We start from the raw sequence: 23,915 nt of genomic DNA, 5'->3' as shown, positions 1-23,915 counted from the left end.
TGAATCATGCAGTCTAGTGGCAAAGGTGTGCTGTCTTAATATTAGTGATGGTGTTCATGATGGCTGGAACTCCATGTTTGTAGGAGAAGTTATTGTATAATGCCTCAATATCCATGGTGGCTAAAATGGTATTGTTAGGGAGATTGTTGATGGATTTTAGTCTTCTTAGGAAGTCTTTTATGTAATGTATCTTATATAACTGGAAGTGCTGGTGGCATAATGTCTAAGTACAGACTCCATGAGATGTGATATTCTGATGCTTGAGACAATAGAATGGCCCAGGTTGCCTTCCTTGTGTATTTTGAGAAGTGGGTAGAAGGTGCCAAGCTAGGATTCCTGAGGTGTTTCATCACTCCTTGCATCTGATGAAGTAAGGTATAGCTCACAAAAACTTATGCCTTTTAATAAAATTTATTAGTCTGAAAATGTGGTACCTTTTCTGATTTTCCACTCTTTAATATTAAGACATGCTTGAAGACTCTTGAAGAATATTGGCTAAATTTCATATACATCAGACAAATATGAAAAATACTGGTTATATGACAAAGAATATGGTGTTGGCTCTTCAGTTTGGCAAAATTAGGTTTGTATTACATACTTTTTACCTACAAGGTTAATGGGATGTTTGAACCATTCAAACAGATTAACCTACTTTACAAGTCATGATGTTAAAATGAGGAATTTTATATATTAATTTGAAGGTAGTGTGGAGGAAAGAAACATTGAAAAGAAATAATTAAATCTTGCAGTTAAAACAATATTAAATTATGAAGCATTTTGCATAGGAATGACTTACCAAAATGTTGTCCTATCTTATATATATTTCTTTTGTTATTTTGGGACTTACTTGAGATGCACATTTTTGTATATTTCTTTTTTAATAGTGTGGCCTACAAACACACCCAATGTTCGTCGGACCAAAAGAATACGTATTAAACCATTGGAATATTGGCGAGGAGAACGTGTTGATTATAAAACAAGAGCTTCAGGTGTGTAATTCAGGGGTTTTGAATGGGGGAGCTGCCATTATTTGTGATGAAATAATTTGTTTAGAAATGCAAACTGATGAATCTAAAAGGCAGGCATATACTTTGAACCTACAAACACATACTGCACAGAAATTCAATTAAGATCTCCACATTTCTTCTTAATACATTCTTCTGAAATTCATATATCTCTTAATCCCTATTATACAAAAATCCAACATTGCCTGCAGATGGAAGCTACTTGGTAAACATATATGTATGTATACATATATACTAGTTAATCATAGATTCCATTGTTTCATATAGTAATGCAGTTCTTTCTTCCCTAACTAACTTTGTTAGTTTCCCGAGTCATCGTACCCCATATGGACCACCAGTCCATCATCTGACATCTGACAGATGTCTTTTCTGACATCTGAATGCTTTCTTTCCCCCTTCCTGCTTTTCCCACCTTTGCTAACCCCATGTTGGTTCTCCCTGCCTCCCATAGCAGATCACCCTCTAGGTCATCTTTTATCCTCCAGACCATTTTAGGACCATCCCATTGCAATACCCAACAGCTTTCCAAATAGCAATACTCCCCCCTCCCCCATTTCTCTGTTTCTTCTTTCAGTTGGGATTTGGTAGACTTATTGGAAACATCAGTGCCCCAGATTATAGTTGCCCCATGTGGTTCCCTTTTTGAAGAGTGCTTTGGGACCACATGGAGACCAAGGACAACTGAGAGAGAGGAGTAAAGAGATTCAGTGTCTGTAGCTGTGGCTACAATAATGAAAAAACGTGGGCAAAACAGAAGGCCTTGATTGGTAGCAAATGCCCAAAAGCAGTATCGTGTCTGTGGACATAGTATTACCAAACCCTATTGTAATATACATTAATTAATAGCATTCACATAGATCTGCTTATTTTGTTAGTACTTGTTCTGTTTTTAAGAGGTACTTGCCTCCTATAACCTTCCAAATAATTTCCTGTGGCTTTTAAAATGTGACTAGAAGGATTCTGATTTCGTTTTAATGTTTTTTTGAAAAAATTAGAACCCAGAATTGTCTGGCTAGCAATGAAATCCCATGAGACAGTTTGCTGAAAGCACAAAGATTTCTACTGCAGAGCAGCAATTAAGAAGTGGAATCATTTTCTTTTTTAAATAATATTAGGAATGTCACATATCACACGTTTATTACAGCCCTAAGGCCAGATACAATCAAAGTATACAATACAACCATCTTACATTTATATATATCTATAAAACAAAACAATATTATTTAATCTAATAATTAAAATAACAGTGCTAAAATATATCAAAGTAAGATACTATGTTGTGGAATTTTAACTCTAAATAATGATGGAGTGTATTGTACAGATGGTAGCACAAAACCGGGCAACTTGGGAGGATATTTCCAGGTCTTTGTCCGAAAGGAGTAGCATTAGATGGAAGTCATACTCCCTGCCAGGAAATCTCTTCAATATCTGTCTAGAATCCTTATATAGGGAGCAATATAATAGCATATGGCTTAATGTTTCTATTGAGCCATCTCCACATGGACATAATCGAAGGTGCATGGGAATGCCCTTAAAACATCCAAAAAGGACTGCTGAGGGCAATGCGTCCATTCTAGCTAGGGTGAAAGCTTTGTGAAAGATTACGAATGTTGTAACAGGAAGCATATACACTTATGGCATCACCTAAGTTACCGGTGACGTGGATAGCCTATAATTCCCCTTATGTTGCCTCTCCATGATGGAAGCCTTTTTTACTTTTAGGAAATAATGTCACAAACTGTTAGTTTCTACATTTGGGAGTGTAATCATGAAATTTTGAAATGCAAATTTCTGGATGGAAACAAAGTCAGCTCATTAGTTTATAGAACCCTGGTAGACTAATCTGCTGTAGGTAACCCTGTTATTCCAGTGATTCCATCCTGTCTTGATTAACGGAATTTAAAATTGATATGATATAGAATATAATTAATGTTTCTATTGTTTCAGGAGGCTTTGTAATTGGTGGAATAGTATCACCTGAACAAAGAGAACCCAGAAAACCTAAACCGAAAGTTACTAGGAAATCTGTTCCGGAGATGGGTATGGTCATCACAGCATTATGTGTGTGGAACAGATACACTTGCAAAAAAATCAAAACAAAATGGATGTTTGTAACAAAGATTATTAGAGTACCCTCACTGAATAGAAATTAATGTCCTTACACAGGTAGTCCTCGGTTAATGAGCACTCATTCAGCAACTGTTCGAAGTTATGAGTGGTCCTTGAAGTTCTGGCCATCCCAGCATCCCTGCAATCACGTGATCATGATCTGGGCACTTGGCAACTGGCTTGCACTTCTGATGGTTGCAGTGTCCCAAGTCACGTGATTGCCCTTGCACGCCCTCCCCCACCCTGCAGCAGCCACCCAAGCCTTGCCATGTTGCATCTGCTCCTTGTGTGCCCTCCTGCAGCAGCCACCACAAGCCCTGCCATGGTTGTGCTGGCTACCCATGCACCATCCTCCACTCAGCAGCCTCTTACCTGCCTGCCAGCCTGTTTGTGAGCTATATGGGACTTGCAACTTCCTGCCATCTCCCCACTGACTTTAGTTGTTGGAAGCTGGCAGGAAGTTGTGAGGAGGTCCTCGGTCAATGACACGTGAACTTCACTTAATGATGGCAATGGGAACTGCCGGGATTGCTGTTGCTAAGCGATGCTGTCACATGACATCACACTTTTCTGGGTATGTAAACAAACTTCCAAACAAAGTATTGGGCTGTGTCCCCCCATTTTATTTTGTAAGAAAGCTTATAGGGCCCAGAGGAATAAAATGACACTGGAGACTAATGCTTTGTTTTTCATCCCATTATAAATTATTATTTTAAAGGTAAAAAATTAAGTGAACAGGGGGCCTTGGAGGTATCAAGGAAGGCCATAGTGTAGAAATGAACTAAGTGATATGCTTCTTTCAAAATACATAATGTAAAAAAATATTTACCTTTTTAATGGGTGAAGTGAATAATCTCAGCACTCTTGCAGTGCGTCTCTTAAAATCAGAATTGCAGCAATGAGTTTCTGTTTAGAGAAGATACAGTGGATCTTTTCTGCAGTCATCCTGAGCTTCTGAACACCTCTGAAATTCAGACAAATCTCAAAGAAAAGACTATTTCCCCAGAGCATATTTGGTGTGAATTTCAGGCTAATCAAAATTTATGAGCTCTGTTGAATGTGAAATAGAAAAATAGCAGGGTAGATCTTCCAAATCTGCCTATTAATATTGGGAACAGCAGTTTTGGCAGTAAGTAAGGCAGAATAAGGGAGTATTTCTGTTTATCCACTGTGATTAATCGTAACATTGGCAATCCTGATTGGAGACTGAGGGGCTATATAGATGTGGGTCAGTGGTCAAATATTTTTCCATTCCAGCAATCATGTCAGAATGTTATGCTAGTTAGCTTTCATAGACATGGCACTACTGTTTTCTCTTTCTCAAGACTCATGTACATTTGTAATGTGAAACTTGGGGAGTGCTGACAGACAGCCTGATACAGTAATGATAATATAACATTCATATAGATATGAAGAAACCATATACCTTGAACTGGGCAATGAGTTTGAGAGACTGGGGACTAACAGTTCTGCATTTTGTAGCAATACTCTTTGTGTCAGAACAATTGAGAATGACATGATGTCAACAAAATTAGCTCTCAGCTCCAGTTAATTTTGCAAATGTTTTAAGATTGTTTTCCTGATAGATATCTAGTGTACAACTTCGTTTGTCTGTTATGTAAACAGAAGAGTTAGAAAAGAAGTGGGGACTCACCATGTTTGAAGAATCCTCTGTGACTTTTATTTAAATTTGAGCTAGTAAGATTTCTAGGCCTGTTTCTTAAATTTTGTTTCAAAGGAGTACAGGTAGTCCTTGCTTAGCGACCACTTGTTCAGTGACCATTTGAAGTTATGATGGCACTGAATGAGGGGGACTTATGACTGGTCCTTGAAGTTGTGGCCATCACAATGTCTCCATAGTCATGTGATCGCTATTTGGGCACTTGGCAACTGGTTTGCACTTAACAACAGTTGCAGTGTCCTGTAGTCCCACGATTGCCATATGCAGTCTTCCCTGCTGGCAAAGTCAATGGGGAGGCCAGCAGGGAAAGTCACAAGTCACTCCTGCTCCTGCCACTTTTTCTTCTGAGGAGCCCCCTGGCAGCAGGGTGAGTGCCGGCTCCAGTGCCCACCCCGACCTGGTTGCGTTCGCGCTGCGCTACAGTGCCTGCCCACCTGCACTCGTGCTGTGCCTGTTTGCTCCACGGCACCCACTCCCTTGCACTGCGGTGCCCATCCCCCCACTTGTGCTGCAGCGCCCATCCCCTTACCCACTTGCACAGTAGTGCCTGCTCACACTCGTACCATGCTACAGCACCCACCTGCCTACCTGCGCTCTGTAGCACTCACCTGCCTGCTGGCCTGCTTATGAGCTACCTAAGGAAAGGCTTGTCGTGCCTGGGGCTTGCTACTTACTGCCAGCTTCCCCATTGACTTTGCTTTTTGGAAGCCGGTAGGAAGTGGCAAGTGGGCATATGAGGTCCTTGCTTAACAACCCACAGTCCTCAATGGGGACTGCTGGGATTGCTGTCGCTAAGAGATGTGGTCATGTGACATTGCGCTCTATGACCACATCACTTAGTGATGGAAATTCCGGTCCCAATTACCGTTGTTAAGCAAGGACTACCTGTAACTACTGTCCGGCCTTAAGTCCAGTTCTCTCTGTTTTGTTTTGCAGAGAACATGCATGATAACTCAGTTTCCTTAAGAGATCCTTCTCAGCCGGCTGTTGTTTTTGATAAAGCATCTAATCAAGAAATTCTTCTAGGTGAGTGTTATGACATAGTTTTAAAGGCATTGATGACAAGTATAAGAAAATGTGCTTTATTCTGATATACAAGATCATTCACAAAGCATGCTGATCATTTTCCTTTATGGGTACTCATTATATCACTTTTTTTTTTTTGCCTGCCTTTACCAAGTGTCACCCTGGATTATCAGCACATATAATTGATCATTTGTAACACTAGTTGCGGGTCAGCAACGTATTTCTTGAAGAAATACCAATCTGGGTTCTGGAGATTACCAAACTTATCTCCCAGCTAAAAAAAGAGAAAGATCTAATTTTAGCATATATTACAGGCCAACATGGATTGATAAGCTTAAATTTCGGCTATAGCCAAATAGCACATTTTAAATAACACCTGTTTTTACAAGATGGCGGCGCCTTGTTTGGCTGCGGCTGTGTTGGCTTTCAATAGTTTAGTGTTTAGTGTAGAGCAGCAAAGTTATGCAGTTAGACTGCTATATGACTGGCAACATATACTGGAACTGCAGATGTACAACAGGCGTCCTGCTGTTTGGGGGAGATTATGTTGCCTTGGGTTGCTGCGTCGGCAAGGTTTGGAGACTTACAGGACTGCGGGGTCTCTCACTGGCATTGGCTGCTTTTCGAGGAGATGGAGGAGACAGTGGAGGAGGCGGAGGATGCATTGTGATAGAAAGCGAAGGAGCCAGGGAGGACTAACGGCAAGGCTGAAGGCTAACCCACATAGAGCGCCGCTTCCATCCATTTTGTTTACTAATGTTCGTTCACTGGAGAACAAAATGGATTATTTGAAGTTGGATTTTACAACAAGGTGTGAGGTGAGAGAGTGTTGTGTTATAGTGTTGACAGAGACGTGGTTAAAGTCATCTGTTCCTAAGAAGGCTGTTGGCATGGAGAAGTTAACGATGTTTCACTGGACAGGAGTCTTGCTCTTACTGGAAAAACTCGAGGTGGTGGAGTATGCATTTATATCAATAAGAGATGGTGTATCAACTCAAAGGTGGTTTCAACTTATTGTTCACCTGATGGGGAGTTGTTTACTATCAGATGCAGACCTTTTTATCTGCCCAGGGAATTCACTGCTATTATTACAGCTGTGTATATATCCCCCTCTGCAATATGAAGGAGATCTTGAAAGTTCTTTATCACATTATCAGTGACTTGCAAACTCTCCACCCGTAGGGTGTGTTTATCGTACTTGGAGATTTCAATCAGGTTAACTTGAAAACAGTCCTCCCTCATTTCCATCAATATGTGGATTTTGCAACCAGGAGTAGGAACACATTGGATTTAGCCTATTCTAACATTAAGAGTGCATTTAATTCCTCAGACCATCTCACTGTAATGCTAATTCCAGCATATGTAGGCGTTTGTTAACTAGAGAAAAACCAATTGTGAAGCAGGTGAGAGTTTGGCCCGAGGGAGCAATGGAAGTATTACGAGGCTGTTTTGAGTGTACAGACTTGGACATGTTTAGGGAAGCTGCAAGGAATAACCAACATTCGAATGTGGAGGAATACATTTCATCTGTAACTGCATATATCCAGAAGTGTATGGAGGATGTCAGTGTTACTAAGAACATCATCTTATGGGCGAATCAGAAAGCTTGGATAACTCATGAATATATGGGAAGTTGAAAGTGAGGAACGCTGCTTTTAAGTCTGGCGATATGGGGGCTTTTAGAACAGCTAGAGCTGATCTGAATAGGGCTATAAGAGCAGCAAAGCGGACTTATGGCCAGAAAGTTCAGAATTTTTTTCATGATTCTACAGATACCAGGTATATGTGGCAGGGTATTCAGGCTATTACAGACTACTCCGGCATCATGTGAGGAGAATATAGATTTTCTTAATGAACTTAATAGGTTTTTTTGTAGGTTTGAAGCATTTAACAATACTCCTGCGAGGAAGGCTGTATCTCATCCTGATGAGCAGGCACCTACCCTTGGTATAGCTGATGTTCAGAGGACCCTGAGAAAAATTAATATTCAGAAAGCAGTGGGCCCAGATAATATTCCAGGGCGGGTACTGAGGGACTGTGTTGAACAGCTGGCTAGGGTCCTCACAGACATATTCAATACTTCTTTGCACCAGGCTGTGGTCCCGGTAGGCTTTAAGACTGCGACTATTATACCTGTGCCTAAAAAATCTACAATCGCATCCCTCAGTGATTACTGCCCGATAGCACTCACTCCCATTGTGATGAAATGTTTTGAGAGGCTGATGAAGGATTACATTGTTTCCAGACTTCATCCTTTGTTTGATCCACTTAGTTTGCTTATCAGCGGGATCACTCTGTAGAGGTTGCAATCTCTTCTGTTCTTCATTTGAGTCTGGTACATCTTGAGGAGAAGAACAGTTATGTGCGATTGCTGTTTGTAGATTTCAGCTCAGCATTCAATACGATTTTTCTCCAGCATTTGGTAGACAAACTGGGTTCTCTGGGTTTCAGTACTCCCTTGTGTAATTGGCAACTTGACTTCCTTACTGAGAAGTCTGAGCCAGTGTGAGTTGGAAATAATATCTCTATCTCTATCTCTCTGAGCATCAGCTCCCCACAAGGCTATGTCCTGAGCTCACTGTTGTTCACCCGGTGACCCATGACTGTTGTGCCAGGTTCATCACCAATTCTGTTGTGAAATATGCGGATGATACAATGGTGGTGGGTCTTATCAGGGATGACAGTGAGTGGGCTTATAGGGAGGAGGTGAAGGGCTTGGTGGAGTGGTGTAATAAAAACAGCTTGGTCTTAAATGTGGAAAAAACTAAGGAAATTATTACAGATTTCAGGAAGAACCGGAGGAGTCACACTCCACTTTTTATTAATAATATAGCTGTGGAGTCAGTCAGCAGCATTAGATTCCTAGGGGTGCAGCTAACGAATAGTCTGACCTGGTCCCTTAACACCGCATTTTTGGTAAAATGAGCACAGCAACGTTTACATTTTTTTGCGCTGGATGAGGAAAGTACATCTCCCATCTTCCATTCTCCTTACTTTCTATAAAGGCACTATAGAGAGTGTACTTACTAATTGTATTTCCATCTAGTTTGGAGGCCGTAGTGCCTCATAAAGAAAGTCTGTGCAGAAGGTAGTAAGGGCAGCAGAGAAGATAATTGGGATCTCTCTGCCTCTCATCCAAGATCTAGCATATGCGCACTGTGTGTCTAGAGCTTGAAAGATCGTCATTGATGCCTCTCATCCTCATCATGGTCTGTTTTCTTTGTTACCCCCTGGGAAGAGGTTTTGCTATATCCGATGTAGAACAGCCAGATTGGGAAATAGTTTTGTTCCCCAGGCTATTAGATTCTTGAATGTTTAATAAGTTAATGTCAAATGTGTATAGAATGTATATTTTATAGTAATTATGGTATCTTGATTGTACTTTTAGTGTCTGATTGTAATTGTGAGCCAACTGCAACGGAATTTCATTTTATTATGCACTTGGTGTATAGTATATGGTGGAATGACAATAAAGTCTATTCTATTCTATTCTATTCTATTCTATTCTATTCTATTCTATTCTATTCTATTCTATTCTATTCTATTCTATTCTATTCTATTCTATTCTTCCCCAGAAAGTCAATGGGGAAGCTGGCAGGGAAAATTGCAAGCCACTGCTGCCTGCTGAGAGGACTCCCTCTCGTCTCTGGGGGCTGGCTGAAAAAGCTCTGCATCGAAATCCAAAGCTCTGTGCGCTAAATTCCCCATGCTGAAATCCTGCTTGGATTTTGGCATGAAGCTTTTTCAGCTAGCCCCTGAAGCTCCAAGTACATGGGGTGTTTAGTGTGTGGAGCTTTGGGGGTCTGCCTAAAAAAGCATTGTGCTGAAATCCAAACAGGATTTTCAGCTGCAGAGGATTTTCAGCCTCTCCACTCTGGGGTTGAAAATCCAAGTGGTGGCTGAAAATCCTGCTTGAATTTCAGCCTCTCCACTCTTGGGCTGAAAATCCTCCCTGGCTGAAAATCCTACTTGGATTTCAGCATGAAGCTTTTTCAGGTAGCTCCCAAAGCTCTGTGCGCTAAGTGCCCTGTGTGGGATGTTCAGCGCATGGAGCTTTGGGGGCTGGCTGAAAAAGGTAGGTGCCAAAATCCAAGTGGGATTTTCAGCCAGGGAGGATTTTCAGCCCCAGAGTGGAGAGGCTTCTGAAGCCTCTCCATTCTGGGGTTGAAAATCCATGCAGTTCTGAGGCCCTCATGCACCTGACCTGCACTGCACCCCCCATGCACCCCCCCAACCCCCCCCATGCACTCCCTCGCTCCTTCCCCCACCTGGCAGCACCTGGGACTTGCAGCTTCCTGCTAGCTTCCTCACTGACTTGATTGTGGGAAGCCGGAGGAAGTTGCCTCGCCTAATGACTGGGGCATTCATTTAGTGACAGCAACCGGGATTGTGGTCGCTAAATGATGCAGTCACATGATGTTTCGCCTAATAACTGCATCACTTAGCAATGGAAGTTCCGGTCCCAATTGTGGTCATTAGGCAAGGACTACCTGTGCTTAATAGCCCTGAGGCAAATTTTATATCACCTTCACTGACTTGAAAACTGCGTTTGACTCAGTATCCAGAAATATATTGAGTGCAGTCTTTTTCTTTGATCACAGTGAATGACTTCTTTCTCTGATCTTGAAGTTCTATGAAAATAATGCCATGCAATTTTGACTGGTACCCTGTTCTTACTGCCACTATGCCCATTCAGCAAGGGGTGAAACTGGGTCATATACCAACATCCATGGGTGAAAGTCTGTCAAGACCTGAATTACAGTCAACTGCAATAGCCAACAGAGCTGTCTTGATCTTCTGTGCAGATGATGTGCCAGTCTTTTTAAATCATTATAATATGTATAAGAAAATTTGGGCCCTTGTGCCCCATTGTAGAGGTAATGGCCTTGACATCAACTATTCTAAAATAAAATGATTTATGTTCTCCAGAAATGCTGTGTCATGCCACCACTCTTGGAAAATTGATGGCATTAGCAGAAAACAAATCATTTTATATCAAAATTTAAATGTCAAGTCATTTACATATCTCAAGGTTTTCTTTTTGGCATCAGCATCTGAAAAGATCAGACAAGAATGGGAGCCTTGAAAGCTCAAAGCTATGAAAACATCAGTTTGCATTTGTGAGATGAAACCTCAATAATCATGTCCCAGGAGCAATTAATATACAAAGCAAAAGTGATGAGTCACCTAACCTGTGGAAGAGGCCCCTTATGAGACAGTTCAGTTGAAATTCCTAAGGGCTTTATTTGGTGTGCCCTGATCTGTACCCAGTCCTCTTTCTAAGGCTGGAAGCTGACCTGATCTCCGTAGAATTCTGAACTCAGCTCAGTCACTTGAATTATTGACTTACATTAATTTAGTTTAAGAGTTCTTTGGCTTTCCTGATCCATTGTGGCAGCTACATATCCAGACCATTTAAGAGAATAACTGCAGTGTCCTTACGCTATCTGAATGCACTTGGTTTTGACAAACCCATCAGAAGTGAAACAAACTTCAACACATACGTCTAGAAAGACCTTTGCTCTGACTCAAATGTATATAGCTGAGCTTGCCACTAAACTTTTTTCTGGTAGCCTCCTATTCTTCAGATATCCTTCAGCCATCATTTAGCAGAAATTTATCTTGGCCAAATATTATGAGCTATCATCTCTGCTCCTAGAAGGTTGATTTAATGGCACTGTTCTACAAACATGTCTCTGCCATGCCCACTGAGGGAAGTCAAAACAATCTCCCATATCCTCTTGTATTGGCCTCTTTACTCACTATGGCACAAATATCTCCTCTTCCCTCACCTGCCAATCTACTGTCAAAATTTAGAAGATGATGACCTTACACTCCACCCTTCAGCAGACAAGTCAATGACATTTTCCATGAGCTTTGCAAAATTTTGTGCAGTCATTATTGCAGTACACTCAAGAATTGTATAATCACTGTAGAGCATAACTTCCCACACAACATTCCAAGGCAGAATCTTAACTTCTTTTATGTATACGATATTCTTAACTTTACATATCATATACCCTGCAGTTTTGATAATTGCCTAGGATACAGTATGTGCATATGGCTCCTATGTGATTATTTTGTGAAAATGTAAACAAGTTCTTGCCTATGAGTAAACCCCGGAGAATGCAGTATATGTTATCTAATATTTCCTTCTCCTGTGAGTATTACGTGTTATTTTCTGATTTTATAACAGAATGCGTGAACAATGGTAGTTCACACGTGTTTTTCATCGGTAATGAAGCAGTGTCCATTTATAAATACCTGAGTACACCTTCCTTTTCTGCTGGAAAAATGATATTAAAGCCATTAAAAGAAAAGGGATATCAGTATTCCCACACAGACACATTGGTAAGTATTTATTTTATTTATTTTCTTTGCAGGATGGAATAATTTGTATTTGCAAGATTAATATTTAATATTACAGTGCTTTCTAACCAGTTATCATTCTTCCTCATAGAGCAGGGATTAACTATTTTTCTTCCAATCTTATATTACTGACCCTTATTTAAGTATTTCACACATTTTTAAGTATGTTAAGAATATATAGGGCAACAATTTTGGAAGTTGTGTTATGCCATTTAAATGTGTTATATGAAATTTGCCTCTTTTGAACTTTGACAGACAAGGCTGCTGAATTCCTTTCTACATATTTACTGCTTTGGCCTCATTTCTTTCCACTACTGTGGGCTAATAATTTTGATCCTTGATGCAGACACAGCAGAATTATGTATTCTTAGTTTGACTTTTGCCTCTCCGCATGGGTTGTAACATCCTTCCTTCTTTCATTCAGGAAGGTTGCTCTGAACAATTAATCACAGAGAAAAAAATAGGTGTGTGTTTGTTGTGTATTGATATAACTTACTGTTTGAGCTGAAAATAACCTTCTTTATGACATAGACTCCCTGAGTTCAACTGTTCTTTTTGCTTAATTCTAAATTGTGTTCATTTATAAAATATTCTCAGACTATGAGATTATAAGTAAAGATAGGTACACAAATATTTTAATAGATAATAGTTGCCACTGGAAATTATGCTCTGTTCATATTAACAGCCAAAAATTGAAAAGCTTTTGCAAAAATGTAATCTTCACATTTAGCAGCATGTAATATAAAATATAACTTATGAAAGCTAATCTATATTGCATCTTTAAGATCAACAAATCATGAGCCTCAGAAGGTTCCTTTCTATTGAAAATTCTTTGTCTGCTCCTCTGTGCTCCTGCTCTCTCTTTCTCTCTCTATATTTGCAGCTCCTTTGGACAGAGGAGACATCTTAGAACATGTTGATAATTCTTTTTTGTCCCATTTCATTTACAAGTCAAAAAAATCTGCAAAGTTAATGAATAACTCAAATTGGGGACAAGAATATGAGCGAAGTATTCCCACTAACATTTGCACTGCATGGTGTATTAACTTTGTAGCTTTTCATCTTTATAAGTGTCTAGTGCTGTATTAATAATTCATTACCTATAGATTTACCTCCTTGGAACAGTAGCAGCTTATTTTTTTCCTTTAAAATAAAACTCTTTTCTATCATAATGTAATGTTTGGAGTCTCCATTGTATTGATTCTGTGGAATGCAGTAGAGGTAGAGAGGTCCATCATAGGAAATTTACTCAAGATACTTATTCTTTTTTCCTGCATCCTCATCCTCAGGGGAAGAGCAAATTTTCACATTGTCAAAATATTAGAAACTGGAGTTTATAGGAATAACCTTTTGATCTATTAAAAATTGTTGAAATCCCCTTCTGACTTGTGAAATGGAGCTTGACATCTGTCAGCGCACTAATTTTTAAGCAAAGAGGACCTGCTGCTTTTTGCAAGATGTCCTTAATCCAGGAGTTACTGTACTGTTTTTCTTCTGGCAAGAATGTAGTATTGAGATTGTGGGGACCCAAATACAGGTAGTCCTTGCTTAGTGACCACAATTGAGACTGGCAACTCCATTGCTAAGCACTGCAGCCGATAAGCGTAAAATCATGTGAATACAATTGGCTTATTACTTCTCTTTTGATTGTTAAGTGAATCACTGCAATCATTAAGTGAGACATCACGTGACCATGACTTGCAATTTTACTTCCATGTTCTCCACTAACTCTGCTTGTTGGAAGCTGGTTGTGAAGCATGTGAATGGCAATCACATGATTGCAAGATGCTGCAATGGTCATAAATACACACCAATTGCAAAGCACCCAAAGGGCAATAATGTGATTGTGGGATGCTGTGACAGCTGTAAATGCGAGGACTGGTTGCAAAGCTGTTTTTTTTTTTTTACACTGTTGTAACTTCAAATGGTCGCTAAATGAGGCAATCAGTAAGCGAGGGCTACCTGAATATGAAGTATTGTCATATTCTTCATCACTGATGCAGCTAACAGGAAATGGTTAATTCCACTTCTATTCAGAAGCAGAGCTTAGACTTTGAGATCTAGTGGAGGGAATCCCTCCTTTCTCAGTTCTGCTTCCTAGAGAAGAAGGGCTTCATGTCAAAAATCAACTCTTAAGCTTCATGGAGGACAGGAGGTATGGTTACCAAATTTCTGCCCAAATCCCAACCAACTTGGGAATGCATTTGTGCACAGGACCTTAAGAATTTGCCTCAAATGGACAATGGGAGAGAGGAAGGCCATTAGCTTATTTGTGTCTTATAAAACAGGATGCACGGGAAGTAAGCATCTTGGTTCTCTGTAAATAGATGGGTCAGACGGGAAATAGGAGTCTGATATCTGCCATCATCAAATTCTAACTTGCTTAGGGTGCATAGTCACGAATTTGTTCATTGAAATTGAGACCAATTAACGTATCCCAAAATGAACTACTGTACTACTCTTCCTATCAGGAATGGTGGAAAACATGGGGCCCTGGTGTGCTGTTGAGAAAGATATAATGCATTAAATGTTGCTTTACAGGAGAATTCACAGATTCATAAAATACTTATTTTCTTTCTAAATACATCAAGTCCGGTATCCTTCATACTCTGGTGATAGGCTGCTCTTGTTATTTTTAAGGAATAAGCTACTGCTTGATCCCTCCTGAAAATGAGTGGAAAACATTAGGACTATGATGTATTGGAGTGAGTATAGCACAAAATTTACTTGGCACTCCTAGTTTCCAAGGCATCTGGAATAAAGTACAAAATGCTTGAATATAATGTTTCAGTAGTCAACAAAATGATGCATGTCACCAGAGCAGACATTCATTACCGTCCCTTAGTATTATTAGGTGTAAGATTCTGTGATATTATTCCTAGATCTGACAAATCAAACTTGGGTTTGGAGTACAACCAGTGTGGCAGATCTTCTCTTTTTTATGTAGACAGACTTAAGATTTAAAGAAAATTATTTGCTATCATTATGTTGCCAGAGAATAAACCTGTTCATGCTATTAAAACTATGCTTATGAATTTCATTTTTCAAGGTTTTTCACATTAGTTGTGGTAAACTTCTTTTAACGCTGTATGATCAAAACTATTGTCTGACTGCTGGAAACTATTTTTTTATTCCACCAGGTAAGTGAACTGATATTTTTCATATTAGAGATGGCTAAAGTAAAAAGAAAGTGTGAGCATTTAATAAAGAAAATAATTTTATTTTTTTAGTGGTACTAGAAGCATGCATTATACATGTTTGTGTGATTAAGAGCCATGGCCCATGAGAAACTACAAGTAGCTAACTGTTTCTCCCTATTCCTTCTGGGTCTTCAGTGAAGGACAAAGATGGGTACTTTCTGCCTAAAGGGTGTGTCTGTCTTCTCTGTCTTTTCACACAAGACATAGGAACAGGCATGGATTAGAATCTACCTGGTGCTACATCATTTCTTGAAAATGTACAAAGAATTTCGCCTGGAATGTTCTGAATTGGTTGTGTTCTGTCAGAACAACACTCTAAACAGTTTAGATCAGTGTTGTCCAAACTTGGCCACTTTAAGATGAGTGGACTTCAACTCCCAGAATTCCCCAGCCAGCATCCACTCATCTTAAAGTGGCCAAGTTTGCACAACACTGGTTTAGATGTTCTGAGGAAAGATTTGAGTGTTCTAGTCACAGGAAGCAATGGGAATGAAGAACTAGGCTGCTTGTTTCCTTACTTTGGCTCCTAGGCCATAAGAGGAGATACTGAGGCAGTCCATTATATCTGCTGTAAGTCAATTTGCTTACAAGAAAATCTGCCAAAGAATATTTTTAGGACTATGCAGTGCTTTGGATTCACATGGAATGTGAACGTAACTCCTGTCTGGAGCTCTTTAAATCAGTGCATCTTTTGTGGGATCATGTATCAGTTGTTTCTTATAGCAACCTCTTAAGGCCAGAATATTCAAAACTTTCTGAGTTTCCATCTAACAGAACATCTAAATTGTTTAGAGTATTGTTCTTTTAGAACACAACCAACTCAGAACATTGCAAGTGAGATTAAATTGTTCCAAACTTGAAACAGAAAATGTTTTCTATCTTGTATAAACTTCTAATCTTATTGTACTTCAAGACCAGGACTTGGAGCAGGGTTTTTGTGTATAGCTTATAGCTGGGAAAAGGCACAGCTGTTTAAAAGAGTTGCAGAGAGGTGCTATGTGTACACTCGAAACTTTCTTTGGAAGCATCTTTTTGGAACCAAATCCAAACCATTGCACAACCCTATTAACTTCGAAAATCTTTTAAAAACATCCATTATAAAAGTATGAAAGTCACTGTTTTCTCCTTTGCTCTGGGGACACATAATTGAAAGGAATATAAGAAGAGATTAGGATGAATGTCCTTTTTAAAGGAATGCTAGTCTACCACATTCCTGCTGCTTGAAAGTTTTACAGCCAGACAAAAGATGAATTCTTCTCAGTTCACTGACACGAATGGTGTTTCTTTCAAAAATGTTTTAAACTTCTCTTCTGTATTTTAAGCCTTTTACTTAAGCCTTTCAGCCACCTGGAAGGGGTCCACCCCCACTCTTACCGTGTAGGTTCAGCTGGAAGTTTCAGCTTTCCTTCCAAACTTTCTTTTTTGCAGCCTAGTCAAGAAAGGCTCCACAAAATAGGAAGAGGAATATAGTTCAAAATAATATGAATAGCTGAGAATATTAACATTAATTCTTACTGAAGCCTTTTCTGTAAAAACAATGTAGAATCCAGTGAGGCCAGAGAAGATGTAATCCAAGGTCTATTGAAGATTTTGGTATTGACGTTAACCCCCCTTCTCCATAATCTAAGCAAAATAGGAATCTCTAATTCTTTATTCCATTCAGTAATTTGCGTATCAAACAGCAAGGACACCAGGAGGTATAAGTGTGAATACTTGATGATAGCTAGTTCATTAAAAAAAAAAAGGATTATTTCTGGGTAGTAAATTAAATTGAGTTTAGAAGGGTTTTGTCATTTAGTAGTGAAAGACTTAGGAGGAATGTCCAATTGTGATCTGAATAAATAATGGTACAGTTTATTTCTGAATTTACGAAACATGGATTGTTTGTTCTATAATGGAAACTATTTAATTGTAGGGAATATATACAATATACGTAATCTCTGGAATAAAGAATGTGTCATCCTCTTCACACAGCTAAAAGGAAAAGGTAGGAAAAATATTTTGTTAGATCTGGTTTTAGTTGAAGTAGACTCACTGAATCAAAGGATGTAAATTCATGACTAGCTTGAGTCCCATTGATTTCTTCATGACTATGTCTGGATACTCTGCTTATGAGTATTCTGCTATCTTTTCAGACCCACAACTTCTTTTTAATCCTAACTTGCAATGTGGGGCTTGTTACTAATCTTAATTATCTCCATCCTATCCTTCTCCTCTTGTGTTAGTAGTTTCCCCTCAAGTAATTGAGAAAATCTTCCAATTCCTCAAACCCCCAATTTATGCAGTTTAAATTTCTAGCACAGAAAATGGATTCTCAGTATTTTTCTTTTGTTCCTCCAAACACTTTTTGATTAATGTTCTGAAAAAGAACATTAATCTGTGGACCTATTTCTAAGACACAAGATTTAATAAGATTACAGTACAAAGTAGTCCACAAATTCTTGATTTTGTTTCATTTTATTTATTGGATTTGTATCCTTTTAAATCACATTTTCTAATATATTTATAAAATAGACTACCATGTTTGCTTCATCCCCCCTACAGTTTTGTCTTTGGGCAGCAGGCTTTCATAGCCCATGAGCAATCTAATTGTTCTGTTTTAATTCAATGAGAAATGAAAAAAAATGCCTTCAGAATATTGGGGAGAAATATTTATTGTGCAAAATGTTGTGAAAATTACAGTAAAAAAGGAGAGTAAAGGTGAATCAGCAGCTTTGTAGTAAATTTAGCCTATTATTGTTTGTATATTGCTAGAAATATTTCAAAGATTCACCATAAGATGGAGCCACAAGCCAAATAACTCAAAACTACTTTAATGACAAGATTAATATAACAAAACAAAAGCTCTTATATGTATGTTAATACAATCTATAAAGCTCATCTTGTTTGCACAGATCTTGAAAGAAAGTATTTTTTTAGTGCAGGCATAAAGGTAGAATAGCTGGATGGGGATAAAAGTTTAAGTCTCCCTCAAGTCAAGTTTGCCTCCATGTGGGTTTTTTGGCAACAGTATGGAAGTGATTTGCCATTACCATCTTTGGGGCGGGTCTGGGTGTGTTTGGTTGGACTTCTCAGGCTAGTCTACAGTCCTGGGATTTCCTACTGTTCTCCTATCCAGGAACTAATGAGGTCAGGCCAAGCTTAGCTTTTTTGAAGATCAGCTAGGTGCTGCTACCTGCTGTGATGCATGATGGTAAGTTAATGTATGACAGAGATTATTGGGTGATAATCCTGAGTTATCAAACTCCTTCACATATACTTCTGTGCCTTTCCAGGACTTCCACAACTAGGAAGTATGTTTATGGAGCAATTAATTATCCAGTAAGAAATCCTTGTGACTTTTTGAGCTTCCAAAGACTGTTTGTCACTATATCTTGGATAGCTTAGAAACCACTAAGATTTATTTAAAGATTTATCTCTCTGTATTGTAAATGCAAAAAAAGTGGAGAGAACAACTAACAGAAGTGACAAATTTAGAAAAGAAGCACGGTTTTAATCACCTTTTGATCTATGTAAGCTTCCTGCATGGGAGGAGAATAGCTCTACAGTATAAATGAGCTTTGCAGTCAGCTTCATGCAAACTAGGGAAAAGATTAAATGCTTGGATAAATATAAAAGATTTTTCTCTTTTGCACATCTGAAAATCTCAAGAATCTGCCAAATGTTAATCAGAAGGGAAATTCCATAAATGTGGACATCCCTGGAATTCCAAATTAATTTGAGAGATGATCTTAACTTTTCCTACTAGCAGTTTCACTGCGCCTTTACTTGGAATATATGGGCATGGTTTGCATAAGAGAAAACAAGCAAGGGAAGAGCCTATTGAAGATTTTTGTCATCATTCTATTTTCTTTTGCTTGAAATATATAATTTGCCTAGTAAAACCTTGCTGAAAAATGGCTTATAAATTGTAATTAGAACATACAGGATTAAAAAACAGATTTTAAAAAAATTCAGGATAGTGAAAAGGCAATATATTACTTGAAGGAGCCCTTCCTCTGATTTAAATTAATTGATGAGTGAGAAAATGTCTTGCTGTTTAGTGCATATCCATAAAATATTTGCATTCAAATTAGAAACATTTTAGATGAGACTGATGTATACTCAGATGATAGCATTTTGAGTGCATGTTTACTTTTAATTGTTACAGATAATTTGATATAAATTAACATTAGAGCAACAGCTATAAATTCTGTTTTTACTGCCTAATGATTATGTGGGAGAACTAGCGTAATTAGAAAACGTTGTGAGAGATTTGCATTTTAATATAAACAACCACATATCTTATTTCAGGCCAGAAAAGTAATCTCTAATGTAAGCTTGTATCCATATATCTTGGATCAACTTGAAGATCATCACCTGCTTAAAAACTGAAGAATTCTTGGAATCCCTTTTTTCCTCAGGTTCTCTCTAGTTCTGCTGTTTACAGTTACAAAATAAATGTTTTTCATGGCTGTGTTGTGCATTCTGATAGTTTACATTTCAGTCTGTTCTGATGTTTTGTAGTAAAAGTGTTTAAAAATTTACCCAGAATTAAAATAAAACCATGTTTTCTAAAAACTCATCCCATGGATGTCTTTTATGTGAGTTTCTCTTGAAATGTAGGAGGTCGTATTTCCAGGAATATGGCGTGAAAGTTGTCAGAATGTCTCATGTTAACTGCCTTTGTTTTAACTGAGTTTCAGAATCCTACATTTGAGAGGTGTTAAGCCTTAAATACAATTTATTGCTGGGATTGGCTGGCACTGCATTCCACACATGCTATAGCTTGTTCTGGAGGTTGTGCAGTGGCTATCCATAGGTAGGAGAAGGGAAGAGATAACATCTGTACAGAGATTCTAGTGTTGGATCTTGAATGTTGCATTCAATTGCTCAGTGGAATGTCAGCTGAAATGTTTATTGTTTTTCTTTTCCTACTTTTTATTAGTTTTTTTAATATAAACTGTTTATGTTAATAAAATGTTAATCACCCTTATGTGGTTTGATTTTTCAAAGACTGCAGTTTTTCTGTATTATAAAATTTAAGAAAAAATATGTTTTTATAGTATTCTGCAGAACAGGTCCTGGATAAGTCAAAATCATATTTAAATACAGTACTATAAATACATAAATTCTTGTGAGGTATAAGTATTTTCCTGTTTTATCTGCCTTGGCAGACATAGTTTCACTATTTCATTACATTCTGACTAAGAATCCTAATGGAGATATGGAAATGCTTAATTGCTCAGATTTGAGAAACTGATCTGGGACTTTGGAAACAGTTTAGTCTGATATAAGTACTATTAAGATAGTTTGATCTGGAACAAGATTTGAAAAACCAGCCTGTCCTTTAGGCTGGCATGGGGAACACAGTTATATCTTTTGCTTGTTTTTCAGCAGAATGGGATGAACTTTACTGAGACACCTAGAGTTTTAAGGAGAGATATTGGGTGCAAAAATCCATAGAATGTGGCTGATTTTGGAGGTGTGGCAGAGGTGTTTTTTAATTATAAAATAGTATCCCAATGTAGCTAATACAGCATTAATCAACTTCAGGGTAATTCCCTTTCTTGACTGCAGACACGGGTTGGAGTGCATTCAAAAGAAGAAGTCTCTATTCTTCTAGAATGCATTCTGAGTGATAATGTTTGGTAACTATTATAGGAATGAATCAGTAACTGATTTCCAAAATGATAGTACAGAATTCTCTTGCTCATGCAAGACCCTCCATTGACTAAAATTGTGGGGGGCAGAACAGGTGGGGTAGGAGAATATTGAGCTGAGTATCGAATATGATAGAAGTCAAAGTTTGCATGCTGTTAATTCAGATGATTTTGGTAACAGATTGAAATAATTGCAAAGTATTAAATCAAATTTTAACAATAATACATTTCAGACCAGAACTTAAAAACAGGTCCTAGAGTTACTTGAGGTAGCACAGTCTTCAGTAAACTTCCTACTTAAAGCTTTCAGTTTCAGTATGGATTCACTGAGCCACTCTTGGATCTGCTTTTCAGTGTTATTTCTGTTCTATAGCTGCCTTCAAATTTTTCCTCATCCCAACTTTAAGAACTACTTTTTACAAATATCTAATGTATTTATAATGTATCTTTGCTACATTACTTTGTATTTGTTATGCACCAGTTGACCCAATTTAAAGTAAATTTCCTAACAACAACCAAACCCTAAACATTTTCAAACTTGTTATTCATTAAATAATAAAATTGTATAATGTTTCTAAACTTTCCTCAGTTTTAAATATTACAGTTTTAGAGCAAATGTTTAAGAACTTTTATAGCTCTCTTTTGTAGAGAGCTACAAAACTTTTGTAGCTAATATTCTTATTAGCTCCAGAATATTTCCTGTTCACAAGAGATGTATGAAAACCAGAGCTATAGTAAGCAGATCTTCAGAGAGGCCAACGATGTTGAGTTGGACTAGAAAGGGAAAGAAACAATGAGAATTAACAAAAAATTTGAAATGCCAAATTCAAGTGGTCAAGAATATCACTTAATTATTGGTACTATTAAATATTACTAAAAATATAGGCAGACCCAATAATAGGTGATCTATTGCCCAAGGAGCAGAATTAAACCTCTTGCTACAGTGATCCATACTTTGCTTTAAATAAGACAAGCATTATTGCTGCAGCTGTTTGGTTATCCTAAGCTACTTTTCTTTTTCTATCTTTTGAGAAATCTCTGAAATTTCCATTCCTTCTCTCTTTACCAGCTCTTAGAAAAATTGAAAAGAAAAGGGTGCTTTGGTTCTTCCTGCTCAAAGTCCAGAAATATAGAACTTTAATCCATCTTAAACCAAATAAGTCAATATAGAAAGGGATTTACAGTATATAGCAAGAACAAGTGAAGACAATAATTACACAGAATTTCAGATAAAAATTCACTCTAAGTTAATTAGCTGTTTGCTACCAGCTTGCACAAGATCTCAAATTTCATCATGTTTTCAGAATTCATTGGAGAGAATCATCTGGGTTTCTGCTTAGGATATGGTTATGCATATCTTAACTTTTTTCCTTTCTTTTCCTTTCCTAAGCACTGTTCTCAGTTTTATAGAATGCAGAGGATAAGCGAAAGCAGACTTTGAGGGAATACTTACTCTTGTTTTGCCCAATCTCTGATGTCATGGACTGCCCAAAATAATCCAATTTGCAAAACCAATCTAACAGCTGAATCCATCTTCCTAATCACTTTTGGTTGAAAAATAAAGATGTGCCTGTTTTTCAGCAATTACATCAACGCACAAAAAGAATTATATGGAAGAGGCTTCTTTTAGAAAGTGAAATGAATTTTATTTTGGTTTCTCAGTATGGCATCAACCTACCAGATGCTTTAGAGGCAACCTTTGTATCACGCTCGAAACTGAGAGATTGTCACAAAAGTTGAGATATATTCTGTGTTGGTCATTTGGTTATACATTTATAATAACTGTTTAGATGTTTTTGTGTTATATGTCATATTCTTAGCAAAAGCTAAGCTTAGCTTAGCTATGTTCAACAAGTAGCAATCCATTATGGTAAATCTAACTTGAAAAAGGACAGGGACATGATTCTTGCATTTAAAATTCCTCAGTATTGGTCTGGCATCCATAGAACAAATCATTTTTCCAATATATTCCAGAAAATGCTACCAGAATATTGAGAAATTAATTAAAGGAGCATATTATAATCCAACTCTGATGAATCTGGTTTTATTTTTCCTTTCCTAACAGGCTGAAAGAATATTGTATTCTCAAATAAAGGAATAGTAGTTATTCAACACACATTGACAAAATACTGAAAATAGAATAAGTGGCCAATTTTTAAAAGGGTAGCTACCTGAATTGTGGGATTCAGCAGTTATAACTGAAGATAAAGTAATACCAGCAGTCTTTACCCAATTTTTAAAAAATGTATTGTTAGGAATGCTGAGTTGCTTATATCACTTATCAGATAAAAGAAGGTCTGTGGCTAGATGTTGATTCTTCGGTTAAATAAGAGCTTGAAAATAGTTCGGAGGTTTGTCTGGAACATTCTCAACAGGAAAAGCCATCAAAACCCAGAAAGGATGCTCCACTCTTCCCTCCTGCATACGGTCTATATATGCAAGGGGTCAAAAACGCAGTCTTTGGAGCAGTGAAGATGATGCTGGAGCGAGATTCAGAATAAACATCCTCAAAGACCAAGAATGAGCTAAAAGCTGCTAGACACAGCTAGTAAATCTGAAGTGGAGCATGGCATTTGCTACTTCTAGTAATGTGGACTTTTTTTCTGAGCTGAATTGACACATCTGAAAATTGGGGGATACATAAACCTGTGCTCTCCCCGCAATCCCCAGAGCCATTCTTCTAAAGTATAATGTGAGATGGCAGAAGGGGAAAGTATGAAGTCATATTAATGACCTTTAATTAATTCTATTTAATACAGTAATTACATTTGAATTAAATACAATTTAGATTTTGTCCTAGTCCCACCTGTTTCTTTTTTTTAGCCTGTCTAATTTGGGGGATATAACTCTGGTATGTTTCAGA

At 37.9% G+C, this 23,915-nt stretch overlaps 1 protein-coding gene across 2 annotated transcripts in view; it reads left to right on the top strand.

Annotated features, from left to right (window-relative positions):
* Window positions 1-21,523, top strand: part of CENPC (centromere protein C) — a 51,745-nt gene extending 30,222 nt beyond the window's left edge. The window contains exons 13-19 of one of the 2 annotated variants that reach the window (XM_007423249.3): window positions 885-989; window positions 2,973-3,065; window positions 5,752-5,841; window positions 12,038-12,192; window positions 15,260-15,350; window positions 17,326-17,397; window positions 19,704-21,523. In XM_007423249.3, the coding sequence (XP_007423311.1) occupies window positions 885-989; window positions 2,973-3,065; window positions 5,752-5,841; window positions 12,038-12,192; window positions 15,260-15,350; window positions 17,326-17,397; window positions 19,704-19,723 (626 nt within the window). In that variant the 3' untranslated portion in view covers window positions 19,724-21,523. Of the gene's footprint in view, window positions 1-884; window positions 990-2,972; window positions 3,066-3,191; window positions 5,842-12,037; window positions 12,193-15,259; window positions 15,351-17,325; window positions 17,398-19,703 lie in introns of those variants that run through there. The other variant, XR_015794962.1, reaches the window with a different exon arrangement.
* The last annotated feature ends 2,392 nt before the right edge of the window (window positions 21,524-23,915 follow it).

Source organism: Python bivittatus, unplaced genomic scaffold (assembly GCF_059951505.1).
Source record: "Python bivittatus isolate LINGU-HERP-01145 unplaced genomic scaffold, Pbiv_v1 ctg000000_np1212, whole genome shotgun sequence".
Taxonomy (NCBI): Eukaryota; Metazoa; Chordata; class Lepidosauria; order Squamata; family Pythonidae; genus Python; species Python bivittatus.
Note: the sequence above shows the minus strand (reverse complement) of the source record. Positions and strands in the feature narration are given on the sequence as shown.